This window comes from Polistes canadensis, unplaced genomic scaffold (genome assembly GCF_001313835.1).
Source record: "Polistes canadensis isolate GaletaPanama2010 unplaced genomic scaffold, ASM131383v1 scaffold_2, whole genome shotgun sequence".
NCBI lineage: Eukaryota > Metazoa > Arthropoda > Insecta > Hymenoptera > Vespidae > Polistes > Polistes canadensis.
The window spans coordinates 705,001-720,012 of NW_014569549.1; the positions used below are offsets into that span (position 1 = coordinate 705,001).

General features: G+C 32.7%; 1 protein-coding gene and 1 long non-coding RNA gene across 2 annotated transcripts in view; one reads left to right on the forward strand and one right to left on the reverse strand.

Annotated features, from left to right (window-relative positions):
- The window catches only part of LOC106785002, an 86,364-nt gene that overhangs the window by 52,508 nt on the left and 18,844 nt on the right, over window positions 1–15,012 (reverse strand). The window contains exon 2 of the long non-coding RNA XR_001381474.1: window positions 839–907. This is a non-coding gene — a long non-coding RNA (uncharacterized LOC106785002). The remainder of the gene's footprint in view (window positions 1–838; window positions 908–15,012) is intronic.
- On the forward strand, window positions 8,765–11,412 carry LOC106784996. The gene is made up of 2 exons (XM_014745086.1): window positions 8,765–9,471; window positions 9,925–11,412. The coding sequence occupies exons 1-2, from the start codon at window positions 9,082–9,084 to the stop codon at window positions 10,381–10,383; spliced, it is 849 nt and encodes a 282-aa protein (XP_014600572.1). The 5' UTR covers window positions 8,765–9,081; the 3' UTR covers window positions 10,384–11,412.

Consider the following 15,012-nt stretch of genomic DNA (forward strand, 5'->3'; position numbering starts at 1 on the left):
ACTCAATGAAATACCTATGATTTCAATGAAAGAAGTTATTTACATTAACAAATGAGAGAAAAGATGATAAAGTTAAATGAAATAAAACGATGATCGAAATTTGTATCATCCAATTAGTATATTATTTTCGGGAAAGGGTAGAATTGGCCGGATTTGCGGTTAATTGGGGTTGATTTTTAATGGAATTAAGCAATATTGAGGAGGATATTGGCGGTACACCGAGGATCGCAGGACTCGTAGCAAATCGATTGGTCGCATGAAGGATTACGGGCGCGGTACGCATGCCGGATACCCGCGCGTACCTCTACCTAGCCGGTATCCTCTGAGCAACCACGCATGGTGGGTCTGGCGAAGCACCGTGACCCACATTTCCATATCGACTACAATCCCAGCTAAAGTATTCTTTTGGAATACTTTTATCTTGTTTATTCTCTTTTCGTATCTCGGGGGGTTGAGTCCATTTCTTTGACCTTTTTCGTACCATAGTTGGTCTACCGAAGGCTCTGTTATTCAGACAGAAGAAAAGGCCCAAAAAGATAAAGAAAGAGAACGATGATTGAAAGAAGAAGACAAAATAGAGCACATTGAGCCAATGGAAAAACGTAATCCTTATAAAAACTGGTTGGTGAACTACCATTTAAAGAAAGTCAAAGAGGGAGAAGACGAATAAACCGTGTAGGTATATATATATATATATATACGTCTCACCTTCTACGGTTCTGATACTACATAAGCATTACTACAACACCCTGGACAACACGTTCGCCAATAAAATTTTTGCTTGACCGTTTTATCGAATCGTAAAATAGGTTTTAATAGCTATCGTTATTTCTATTACCTTGATGATAGAATCCCTTAACCGCTGTTGTATTCCATTTTCATTCAAGGACACAATCGTCTTTATCACCTGCAATCGAAAATTCAACAGATTAGAAATCAAAACGAACGAACGTAAATTGTTCATTTATAACTTTCGTTTTACACATTTTATCGTAAGGAACGAAATTAAAAAAAAAAAAAAGAACGAAAATGACGTATACGTCGCGTTAAATGTTACGGTTGAAGTGTAACCTTCGCGAAAGAGAATAATCACGATTGAATCATCTTTAAAATCATATGCACAGACAACCAACAACGCCTCGAGACTCGTCGAACGAGTTTGCGATCGCGTAATAATCCACGAACCTAGTCTCTCCTTGATGATTCATGAGTCAATAATAATGACACACGAACGCTATACGCGATTTTTGAATCTTAATGTCTCTTCTGTATGTTTATATAGGTTTGTCTGTCATGCAATAATATAATGCAATAATATATGTGTATACATCGTGTTGTAACATAAATATTTACATATCTACATGCATACACGTATTCATATAAGTAAGAATATAAATTATAGATACCAACGCGTTCTCAATTGCATGTGTCAACTAGCATGAGATAATCTAATTGTTCGATAATGTATGATCACCGAGTATAATTGTAAGATATCTTTTAATAATAATTCGATATAATATTGCAAACATAAAAAAAAGAAAAAAGACTCGGAGATACAAGTCAACGAATATCAAAACTTTCTTATATAAAAAAAAAAGAGAAAAATGTAAATTAGTTAACAAATTAATTGATTTATCTTTATCGAATACTTTATATTCATTGTTTAGTTTGCTTTATACAATTTGCCGTACTTTTGTATTTAAATTAACTTCGAAACAAGAAAAAAAAGGGAACGTAAAAAAACCATAGACAAAGAAAGCAGAGGATTGGTCAGGCGGTGATGGGTGGGGAGGAGTTGGGAAATAAAATTAAAAATAAAACTTGCGTAGAAAAATGTGTTCCTAGCCTTTGTTTTTTTAAAACGGAGAAACGTTTAACGAGCATAGGGAACTAGTCGAATTCCCATAGCAAAGATTCAAAACAATGGAGAAAGGGGGTGGCTTAGTGGGGTAGGAGTGTGGGGGCGTGGGGACTAGGGTGAGGAGATAAATATCAAATTAAATACCACCAACTTTATAATATTTTTAGTTATTTTCATTATTCTCCCATCAACCACATCTATGATACAAAACTATTTAATCAGTTGATAAACCAATTAAATTTCACTTTATCACGGGACAAACAAAAGAAAAACGTATCAGAAAAAAGACGTTGTGATTGGACAAAAACAACGAACGTAGAGAAGGAGAGAGAAAAAAGAATCAAAAATATTCTTTCGATAATAAAATATTTGAAATTCGTACGTGCTTAAGTAGTTACAAAGGAGAATGGTACGAACGTTTTCCCTACTTTATCAAGGAACAAAAAAACGTGACATTGATTTGATGAATATGTATTTCCCCCTACTTTTCGAACGGGTTACGATTCGTTTCGCACAGACACACACCCTCCCGTCCCCATTTCGAAAGTGAAGAAGAACAAGAAAAAGAAGAAGGTACTTCGAAAAGTAGCCTTGTATGTAAATATATAATACCTAGCAGTAGTAGTAGTAGTAGCAGCAGCAGGAACTCAGATGGGTGCATGCGCATATCGAGCTTTAATCGTAGCTTGTTTTAACTCGGTTCTCGTCTCTCCTTCGACTACTCAGCTACTCGAGCCTACTCGTCGAGGACACATACGTGACTTTAATTTTGATACGGGGAGGAATTCCCATGCTACGAACACGCTCCTGCGGTTTAATTTCACCAACGCAGCAACAGCAGCAACAGCAGCAGCAACCTGCCTACGTTTCCTAACAACCATATACCTCTCTCTCTCTCTTTGGTACTTGGTCTATCCTAAGTCATCCCCCTTTTAACTGATACATAACTTCTACGTACGCAACAACCAACCAATCGTTCAATCGTTCGACGATAAAAAGATGATACATGAAAACAAGGATCATTCAAAAAGTATTTATTCTTTTAATACAACATAAATATTTACTTTTTCTTACCTTATTTAAACGTGCATCACTCTCTAATACCGTAATCTGAAATATCATCAAACGTTAAAGAGAGAGAAAAAGAAGAAGAAGAAAAAGAAAATATATCAGTTTCTCGAGGAGAAAAAAATCAAGAAGATAGAAGAAAGAAAAAATGAAATGACGATTCGAAGAATCGTTCTTGCGTTTATATACGCGCCTGCCTACGGCCACGCATCTTTTTGCTTTCTTTTCTTTTCCATTTTTCTTTTTTTTTTCTGTTTTTATTCCTTTCTTTCTTTCTTTCCTTCTTTCTTTCTTTCTCTTTCTATCCTATTCCATTCTATTCTATTCCATCTCTTTCTCTTACGCACGCACACATTTTCCCTCCAACATCCCACCCACTTCCCATTTCCTTCTACTCTTCCACGCTTCTTCGTAGGTTCCTTTTTCCTCCTTCATAGACGAACACAATCCCCCTCTACCCCTTCACCATTCCGCCGCCACTACTATAGGACGGCAACCCTAGACAATAACTCTTTTGTCTATGGCCGAAGGCACGTGGCGCAGGAAAATTACTACGCTGCCAGTTTATTGTAAACATTTGTCCGCGCAAATAGACTCAGGAGGGCGAGATCATCTCTTGATTTTTACCTTTCTCTTTTACTCTCCCTCTCTCTCTCTCTATCTCTCTCTCTCTCTCTTTTTCCCCCTTTCTTTCTTTTTTCCTCTCCTTATCTTTATCTTTATCTTTATTTTTATCTTTATTTTTATCTTGATCTTTTCTCTTTATCTCGACGCCTCCTCCTTGGCGTGTAACGAAAGAAAACGAAGAGGTAAGGGGGCGGGGAAAAGGAGCCAAAGCATCCTCCACCACACCACCCCCACCCCCTCTGCGCCGGCTTGCCCCCCCCCGTTTTGTTTTCTCGAGAAAAACCACTCGGATAATACGAGACTGTCTGAAAGAGAGACTCCGAAAGAGTCTACGTAATAACGGCGAGACGTTTCTTAAATTTCTTTTCGACCAATGAAAATGGAGGAAAGAACGAGGATCGAACTAGAGTAGTGGGTTGGGGGTGAAGGGTTGGGGAAGTTACGAACACGAGCCCCGGTCTAACAAAGTACGACTGCATTTATAATGTTTACACGCGAACTTCGCGTATCGTATTGCTTGGGAAAAAAAAGAAGAAGAGGAAAAAAGTAACATCCTATTTATAAATATAAATTCTAATTTAGATTTACGCGTATTTTTTCTTTTTTTTTTTTTTATTTTTCCCAAATACAATTTTCTTGACAAAATTTATCGAGATAGAATTTCGTAAGAAAGTTTATAAGATTTGTAATAGAATAAGGTAATTGGGTTGGAATATATTTTAAGCCGAAAATATGTTGGAATTAAAATTTCGATGGGAATTTTGAATGCATTTCAAATTGGAAACGAAGTTCGTAAAAATCGTATGTCCTATGTGGTCTCTGAAAAATGGCTTTAATTCGGAAACGAGATCGTATCTCGGGGGAGAGTAAGTTGTGGGGAATGCATATTACGATCGCACGAACTTTTTTTGTTTTCCTTCTGATTTTTGCTAATCGAAACCACCATCCCCTCCTCCTTCTCTCGAAGTTACGCCGAAATGTATTTTTTTTTTCAACGTCTTGTATATCGTAAAAATAAAAAAAAAAAGAAAACTAAAAACCAATTCTCTCGCATGAATAAATTTGAATTACGCTTTATCTTACTATTTTTTTTAATTTTTCACGAAAAATCATTCCCCTCTGTTCGATTTGATCATCGGTTATAACAGAACACTCTGTACATTGTCGTCGTGCATTTATTATAGATTAATATACGTAAATGCATATTTACGTATACATATCTAGTACAAAATTTCGTTACACGGATTTCAAAGAACGGGTTAAATAGAGTGAAAATATGGAACACGATGATGGGTACGTTCGTGAAAGCTCGAATGTTGCTATGACAACGATCCATTTACGAGTAACATAACAAACTACGTATCTCGACTTAATAACTTTAATAATTCTGCTGTTGTGTTTTAAAGTTTCATTTCTTTACACACCACACCGTGTGTAAATATATACTTTTAGGCAACACGACAGATTTTTATATTATTGTACATCGTACTTTTACTTTTTCAGAAAATATTGTTTCCACTCGTTCAACTCGTTACCAACTCGTAATCGATATTATAAATGTTTTCCAAACCCTCTTCTCCCCACCCATAAATCAAATATAAGCACCACAATCGCGTTATTTTTTTAAAATAAATATTACAGTTATTTTTTTTTGTTTTCCCTAACAACCGGGACCGGATTTTGCGTTATTATTTCTAATTGATGATAAAGATATAATTTTTCGAGTTATATTTTTCTCAAAGGTATAGATACCTTTGATACTTATTGAATGCACTTTTCGTGCATCTACAATTTTTTATTTCATAAATTAATTCTTTCATTTATTCCGCTTGTAAATGATGTATGAAATAATAACGTTTACTTTTCAGATATTATATTTTAATTACTTTAATTGGTCAAGTGTAAACTTTTTCTCGATTATTATTTATACGAACATTTTTGTTTTTTCCTCCCCCCTTTCTCAAAAATGAAATTTCCTATAAAGTATTCAAATCTTGTCGAAACGTTTCAAAACTCGCCCCGAACGTGCGAACCTTTATACGGATGATAAAAAAAACCTGTTAAACATCAATATTATGATGGATTAAACTGAAACAAAAATAATAAAAAAAAAAGAAAAATTATGAATTTAATGGGGGAGAAAAAAGACACTATCAAATTTAACCCATCGCGTCATTTCCGCTTTTATTTGTGCGTCACGTTATTTCGCTATCTGTCGTAGACACATTCGTTGGATTCAATCTCGTAAGCCGGATGTTGTCGATAAGCGTGTAGTATGTTGCGAGATAAATCCAAAATACTGGAAGAATTCGAATCATATTTTGACGATGGTCCGAAAGGAAAATATATACCATATTGTAAGAATGAAATCATCCTCCACCCCCCCCCCCAAAAAAAAAAATTAAATAAACATGATCAACGAGAAAAGATCTCAAATTTTGGTGTATTCATTTTCAACAATTTTTCTTTTCATTTATCTCATATGGAAAATAATTAATAATTAATATAATCATTTATTAGATAAAATATGAAATCTATATAATATAATTTAAATTAAATTATATTTGATAATTATATTCGATCTCGTTTGAAATCTCAACAAAATTAGTTTATGCAATAAATTAATCATCTCAGACACACTCTCTCAAACACTCTCTCCCTTTTACACCCCTCCCCCCTTTTGTTTTCTTCTTCTTTTACACAATGGTGATACGTGATCTATCGCAAGGAACGCGCAGGATTTGGGGTGATGGTAGAAAAACGTCAATCCAATGCGAGACATTGAGAATGAGGAGCGAAAGCAGGCAATTTTTTAAGTGTGCAAGGGAGGAGGAACCCCTTTTTCGAAGAAAAAGAAGAAGGGTAAAAGGAAAGGGGTGGCTCGAGTACCCAGGCAAGATCAAGACATGGGGAATACATTCGACAATTTTTCTCGAACATCTTTCTATGTTTACGAACCTATGCATTACGTATATATATATATATTTATATATGTATATGCAAATTATTATAGTCCCATACATATGTATGTACGATAAAGACGTTTCCTTATCGCCATAAAAATCTTCCATTCTTTTTTTTATGTCATTTTTATTATACCATTTTTACCACTATCCTTGATGCTATTTCGATAAAAATAATCAAATGTATATTTATGTGTCTCTAATTTTAGGTTGAAATATTTTTGATTATTCTATCAAAAAAGAAAATGAAAATATAAGGACAATCGAGATACTATCTTCGATCGAAAAAGCAAAGAGATTTATACAAAAGTTAATTGTCACATTTGTTTTTATACATTTACATAATTAAATTGAACAACCGATATAATATAAGATATATATATACATAGAGAAAATGATTTATTATTTATAATTAAACATTATTCGTATGGAATGATTAATTCAACTTGGTAGTGAAATATTCTCGATGGAAAAATAATATTCGTTTAAGATGATAGAGACGAATGTGAAATTTCACGATGCTCGTAAAATTAACGTTAATGAATACTAAATATATTTCATAAGTCTGTTAAGCGTGAAATATTACGCGTAATCAGGTTAATTTTCTTCTAGCATAAGAAAGTCGAGGTCGATACAGTTTCCCAACCCCCCTCCCTCTCCCTCTTTCTCTCTCTCTCTCTCTCGTCAAATGATTCTACGAACATTTGGAATTTCATGGTCGAAGTAGAAATCTTGTTTGGTGCGGTCGCATTTACACCGAAATTTAATTCTACCAGCTCGGAGGAGACAGACAAATCTAATGAAAATAATTTTAAACTTTGGACGAGACATCGGAGTGAAGTCCAAGGGTCAGTTGCATCAAGTACGTTCATTAGAGATCCTTGATCACAAGGACTCAATTCAACGTTGGTTCAGGAAGAGCTTATGGTTAAATTTTGATTCAATCGAATGGTTATTTGATCATCGTTCTACGAACTGAATAATTTCTACACATAATCTTATATATTTAATAAAAAAAAAAATTAAAAAAAGATATTCAATTTGGAAATGAATGATTTCCTTTTTCCTTTTCTATTTTTTTTTTTTTTTTATTAAACAATGGATTACCGCGAAATAATTTAAAAATCGAATTATTTTATCGAATAAAATTGATGATCGAAGTTTTAAATTTAAATTTTGAATTCGAAGAATGAAAACAACAAAATGTCGGGATTATTTAATGAATGATATTATTTAAATGATCGTGCATACCCCCCAACCCCTCGAAAAAAAAGAAAAAAACGACGACGACAATGAATCTCGTTTACAATTTTATTCGCAACTCGAATAATATTTTACGTAATTATTATGAACACGTTTGTGATTTCTGTTTTATCGGTCGCGTTTTAAATGTTGATTAAATATTGAGTGAAATTATTTACTAACAACCAATCCGTGAATCTTTCTCTCTCTCGTTGGGTAATACGCACAAAGTGAAAACAAATTGATACTTTTTATTTTCTCGAACGCCCCATCTATCGAAAATAATTTGATTACTCAACGCGTTTCTGTATTATCGATAAAACAGAATACATTTATAAGCGGTGATTTAATCTGTGGAATAAACCAAACGATTTTTTTTCTAACGAAAATCGATCTCGACCCAATTTCTCGTACGATCGTTCAAAAACGATTAATTTATTTATTTATTTAAATAACTGATACGAATGTATCGATTCGTTAAAAAAAAAAAAAAAATAAGTAGGATTTCATCAGAAACTTTATACTCGTCGCATTGATTCAACTTACAACCACATACCTGTCCGTTGCAGGCACAAACTTGCAACTCTAATTTAAGCGCATATATGAGCTCTCAAGTACACCGTGATATTTGTACCGTCAAATAATTTCTGTACATTTATATATAAAAATTATTTTATTCTACTCAATGTGTGCTAAATAAACGTTAATTATAATAATTTTGGTGTAAAAAAATAAAAATATAAATAAATAAATGTTTCCAATACGAATTGAAATATCGTAAAAATTAACCCTTTCTTTTATTACATCGATAGGCTTTGTAGCTATGAAATAATTGCTTTAATTTACTAAATATAACTCATAATATTCTTTGATCTATATCTAATAAAGTAATAATAATCGAGGGATTGATTTCAATCGTAAAAAGAGACGTATAAACATTTGAATTAGAAACATTTCATATCCAATTACTTCATGTGACACACCGAATGATTTCTCCCACTACTTCTTCTTCTTCTTCTTGAACTCGATGGTATGTAAGAAGATGGTAGGAATCGCATAGCAACCGAGACAACCAAAAGAGCTCGCTGAAGTAGAATGAGTCACGTTCGTTCGTGAACGAACACGCTTTTCCTAGTTGTTCGTTGACCGAGCTCTTGGGATTGTATCAGTCTGTTAGTTTGCTTCGTGTGTGATAGACCCGGAACGGTACGCGTTCAATTTTTTGTTAAAAAGAAAATAGTGAAAAAAGAAACAACAAGTGTGAAAGTACGCGAGTTATCGTTGAATTTTTTAATTTAAATTTGAGATTTTTCAAAAGAAATGTATAAAAAATCAAACGTTAATCATCCAATGGCAAATGACAGGATCGTTAAGTTTATCCAACTTTATCGATCATGCGAGTGCCTTTGGAATGTCTCTTCCAAAGATTACGGAAGCAAACTTTCCCGTAATGCTGCCTTCGACACGATATCCAGGAAAATGCAAATACCAAGTCTCGGGCCGCGCGAAGTTGCCCGGAAAATAAAAAATCTTAAATCGGCTTACCAACAGGAGGTAAAGAAAATCGAAGAAAAATCAGTAATGGGAGTTGTTTATCGACCGAGCGCCATATGGTTCGATTTGCTCGACGAATTTCTTCAAAAATCTGAAAAATCGGTTGAACATAATCGTAGACTGAATGATTATCAATCAACCGATCGATCTAAAACGGTAATTTATTTATATTCATTCGTCTATTACTCGTTTATTCAAATGAATAATTGAGAAATCTATTTCTTATTGCACGCAAATGTTGATTCGAACAAAAAAAAGGTTTAGAAATTTTGTAATTTTGTATTTTACACCTAAAAATTAGTATTTTGATTTTAATCTGTTGCAACACATAAAATCTGTAAGATTTTTTTTACAATAGTATTTATTTTAGAAGTTACGTTTGTTTTCAATGTACTGTAATTTAACCACACAATTCGTTTGTTATGCAAATCTCGTACTCGTCATAAAACACTATTCGGCATTTTTTTTTTATTTTCAATCGAAGTACTAATTTTTTGTCTTATGCTATTAATATGAACAATAATAATTAACAATTCGTACGCCCGATATTCTTATCCGATAAGAATAAGAACAGGATCGTCATAAAAATGTGAAACAATTGTTTTTCAGAATCAGCAAATTGTGTCTAACGTTAACGATAAAAATAATGTTACGAATTTAACGAAAAATCTTTTTAAATACGAATCAAGCTCGGATAATGAAAGTAATTCTTCCTCGAGAAGAAATAAAACATCTGTAGTCGATGTTATTTTCAACGAAAGACGAAGAAAACGAAGGAGGAAGGAAAACGGCAGGATAAAACTTAACGAATACAAAAGTTTTGGCAAATACGTTGCTACGAATTTGAACAAAATGCCATTCGAATATGCGATATCAGCAGAAACCGAAATTCACAGTATAATAATAAAGTACAAGGTTTATGCTATGCGAAAAATCATTTATCCGACGAGTAAAAAAACGGAAACAACGACAACGAGCATGATCAAAGAGCATTCGTCAACTTATCTACCATCTCCGAATTTTTCTTCGATACTTCGTCATAGAATCAAGGAAATACGACCAACGTAAAATAGTTTCGTTAATAGGATCGGAGATACGTTTGATATTAGAGCCAAAGTTTTTAAATTTATTATTGTATTTATATTAAACGTTTAATGGCACCCAGATGACAATTCCAGTCGTCGTATCATTCGTAATTTTAGATATATTTTTTTGATAAAATAAGCGATATATTTATAATAGGTATTATAACTAAATTATATTAAAAAAAAAACATCCTTTTTTTAAGCATAGTCTAATTACGAATTTTTAGCTGCAATTTATTTATATACAGAGTGTCCCTGTTCTAATTGGTGGTGGAAACTTAGCAGAGAGTAATTTTACATGAAAAGAAATAGTAAGTCGAAAACTTATGATAAAATTTGTTCGTACGAGGAATTTGTAATAATTATTTTGCAAATTTTGTAATTTGTCGAATACTTGTGCACTTGATTGAGCATGCAACTTTGGATACTAAAAGTCTTGTTCGATGAGTATAAGATAACTGATACAAGAGATTTTGACAATGTTTGCGAAGTATAATAACATATTACGGTTTATGCAGTTTGCATGAAAATTATATGACGGTAGAGGAATCATTTGAATATGATCATTGATACATAGTATTCATCTAGTCGGTAAAAAATATTAGTTTTAGCATATATTGCAATAAATATTTATACGTCGTCGATATTTAATGCACAATGCATAAACCCTTATTTATATGTCACGAACGGTCAATAAAAACTATATTTTTATATTATATCTCCAAACGTTATAATGTCTTAAGAAAACACCAAAAAATTATCTCGAAAAATATTAAAGAATAAGATAATAAATCTAATAGAATCAAGAGTGTACTCTTATCTAAAGAAATTTTCAAACGTATTAAACTGAATTGTATTCTACCTTTTCTACTTGCCATTAATTTTTCATATAAAACAATTTCTTGTTCGTTTATACGAACACCCTGCATAATAACGATATAATAAGTAGTCTAATTAAATTATGTCACAACGATCATATATATATATATACATACATGTTCCTAATAAATACAAATTTATAGATTAATAGATATAATATGATATGAAAACATTAAAAATAATTGTATAGAGAAAATAAAAATATACGAAATTATTTAATTAGAAATAATTTTTTCGATTCGAGTTTTCGTTGTCGAATGTTAAAAAAAAAAAAGAAAACAAAAACAAAAAAAATAAAAGAAGCAGTAGGAATTGGAGGAGGAGGGAGGAGAAGGAGAAAAAAATGAACTTAAATTTCTTGCACAAGTGGATTTTCTTTTCTTTTTTAATCGTCAGCGAAGCGTCTCGTATCACAAAGGGTTAACGATATTCCATTTCTGAGCGATCGCGCTTCGCCGATAACAGGGCTTTCCATTCTCAACAGGCTTTCCGATTCTCGACGGCGTAAAATCAACAAGGAAGTGCTCTCTCTCTCTCTCTCACCCTCTCTTTCACTCTTTCTCACTCTCCCATTCTCTCTCTTCGTCTCCCTTTCGCGAATATATCTTCTATCAGCTCTTATTTTATCGTTTATCGATTACGGCCGCGCCGTTCTCTTCTTCGGTGTTTGTAATGAAGTTGGCATAAAATTGCAAATGCCCTTTTACAATATCGTTACCTGTAAAATCGAAAATGAACAAAAAGAAAATATAAATTAAATATATATTTTATAAAAAGAAAAAAACAAGCTAAGCTAAGCTAATCAAAGCGATGCAAAGCAAAACAAAAACATAATATAAATAAATTATAGAACCAATATCCTGTTTATAGTCGAGCAAATATATTGAATGAAAACTAATCTATGAAAGATTTAATTATATATTCAAAATTCGAAGAAAGAGATAGATAGAGAGAAAGAGAAAGAGAAAGAGAGAGTAGAATATACAAAAAAAATAAAATAAAATAAATCAAACAAAAGATAACAAAACATAAATAACATGAGCAATATCCTGTTTATAGTCGTGCAAATATATTGAATGAAAACTAATCTATGAAAGATTTAATTTTATATTCAAAATTCGAAGAAAGAGATAGATAGAGAGAAAGAGAAAGAGAGAGTAGAATATAAAAAAAAAAATAAAATAAAATAAATCAAACAAAATATAACAAAACATAAATAACATGAGCAATATCCTGTTTATAGTCGAGCAAATATATTGAATGAAAACTAATCTATGAAAGATTTAATTTTATATTCAAAAATCGAAGAAAGAAAAAGGAAGAGAGAGAGAGAGAGAGAGAGAGAGAGAGAGAGAGAGAGAGAGAGAGTAGAATCTGTCCCGTGGTAGAAAAAAAAAGGAACAAAAATGGACGAACGTGTGTTAGTGGTGCGTTTGATCCTTGGAATAAATCTCGACTATACGTTTACATATATGTAATATGTATCAGATCTATAGAAGAGAAAGTTCTGTCGATTTTTAGAATCAAACAAAACTAATACATTTTGTCATACCTCGAATAAACATTATTGAATAATACTAATTGCCTGTCCATTATTTACGACTTTTTACCAGTTTGATAGCAATTTGTATATCCCTATTTTAAAAAAAAAAAATATACTTTTTATACCTAGACCCGATACAATAATAAACGCACGAACTTTTGATTCAACCTAATAATAAATATAATACATATATATCGGACAAATAAAATCTAATAAAATAATATAATTATTCTACTATTCTCTAACAATTATAACAAGTTAGAAAAAACTTGTGAGATTCACCCTAATAAAATAATATATATTTACTAGCTGCAAAAAAATGGACTTACTTACACCACTTTCAAAATAAACGTTCCATATATATACATATATATACATATATATATATATGATATATATGATATATATATAGAAGGTGATGGGTGAAAGATCGAGTAGCGTTCGTTCATAGGGCCAGTCTTTAACGTCAGCAGGTCGCCTTGAAGACGCGTTTTCGTTGTAGCCAGGGATATCGACCGAGCCGACTCGACTCGACTCGACTCGACTCGACTCAACCTTCTCCACTCGGCTGGGTGCTGGGGAGACTCGGGGGTGGTTGGGGGTGGAAAGGCTGGAACACCCGGAGGGTGGGAAGGGGGGGGAGGGTTGAGTCTCGACGATCCCACGCGTACCACCACCATTACCACCATCACCAACCACCCACCCCCATCCCCTTCCAAGCCGCCTACGCGTCTCCCTCGATCTCACCCATACACCCACACACACACACACACACACGCGTGTACCTATATATATATACTTTACGTTATACCTCTTCATCCAGAGGTATATATACGATCCCAGTAGCAGTACTACTCTCTTCTAACGACCATAGGAGTGCGCGCGCCCACCACCCAACGAGGAGAACGACCAAAGAGAGGCCTCCTCCACCAGACAGGACGTAGGCCGTGCAAACATTCTATGCAAAATTCTCACCACTTTTATATTTCTTCTACTACTTCTTCTTCTTCTTCTTCTTCTATCCCCGTGTATGTGTCTGTCTGTCTGTCTGTCTCTGTGGGTGTGTATTTTTTTTTTTTCTTGTTTCTTCTTTTTTTTTCCTTTAATTTTTATTCCTCGTCCTTATAATCTCTCTCTCTCTCTTACTCTTTTTCTATTTCTTTTTTTTTATTTCTTTATTTCAATTTTTTTTCTATTTCACTCAGCGAACTTTTACCTCGGCAACTTCCCCTTTAGTTAGTTCATAGCGTTTGGGAGGAGGGGGGACGGAACGAATCGTCGTAAGCTTTGCGTAGAAAACATCGGATTCGTTAGGATATCATCCCATTCGCTCGTTCGTATGTTCCTACGTACTTTCGTACGTTCGTTCATTCGTTCATTCGGTCGGTCACGACTGCATCTATGTTCTTTTATTCTCCTTTCAATGAAAATCGATTTTCTACAGAGGCTTTTCACTAGGATTTTAGCAACAATTGTTAAAGCGTCAGACGTTATTTCACACCTGTTCTCGATACTCATATATATATATATATATGCAATGGTATACTTTTTGTGTATTATTTATTGTTAATTATATAAATACAATAGTAACTCGATTTAAACGCTTTATCAAATATCTCTATTGCTTGATTATTAAATAATTATATTTATTGTAAATGTGTTTAAAATAGGTTTTTGGATTTATCATCATCGTTTGATTAATCAAATAACCAAAATAAACTTATTGTTAGAAAAACAATCCGTTCGTGTTTCTTCCACAATTAATATAAACTTTTGTTTATTTTAACTTATCTAATTAGTGATACTCGTAATCATTATCAAGAACAATTACTGGGGGATGGTAATCTAATTATAAAATTAAATAGAAAGAAAAAGTATATAAACCTGATCTTGAAGAAAAATAATATCATTCATCGTGTTAACAGTAGATTAACGAACTGGACCAATTTGATTCATTAAAAATTTGATTACTACATATATATATAACTTAAATATTATTTTATAAAAAACAAATGATAGTATTTAATTAACTAATAAAATATACATAAATATTAATTTCTTCCCTTCTACTAAACCCTTCATTCAAACATATTTTATTCACATATACATATATATATATTATATAATATATTTAACACTAAATTTACAGACTGATTGTAAGCCAATTTTGATTTATTAAAAACTTAATTA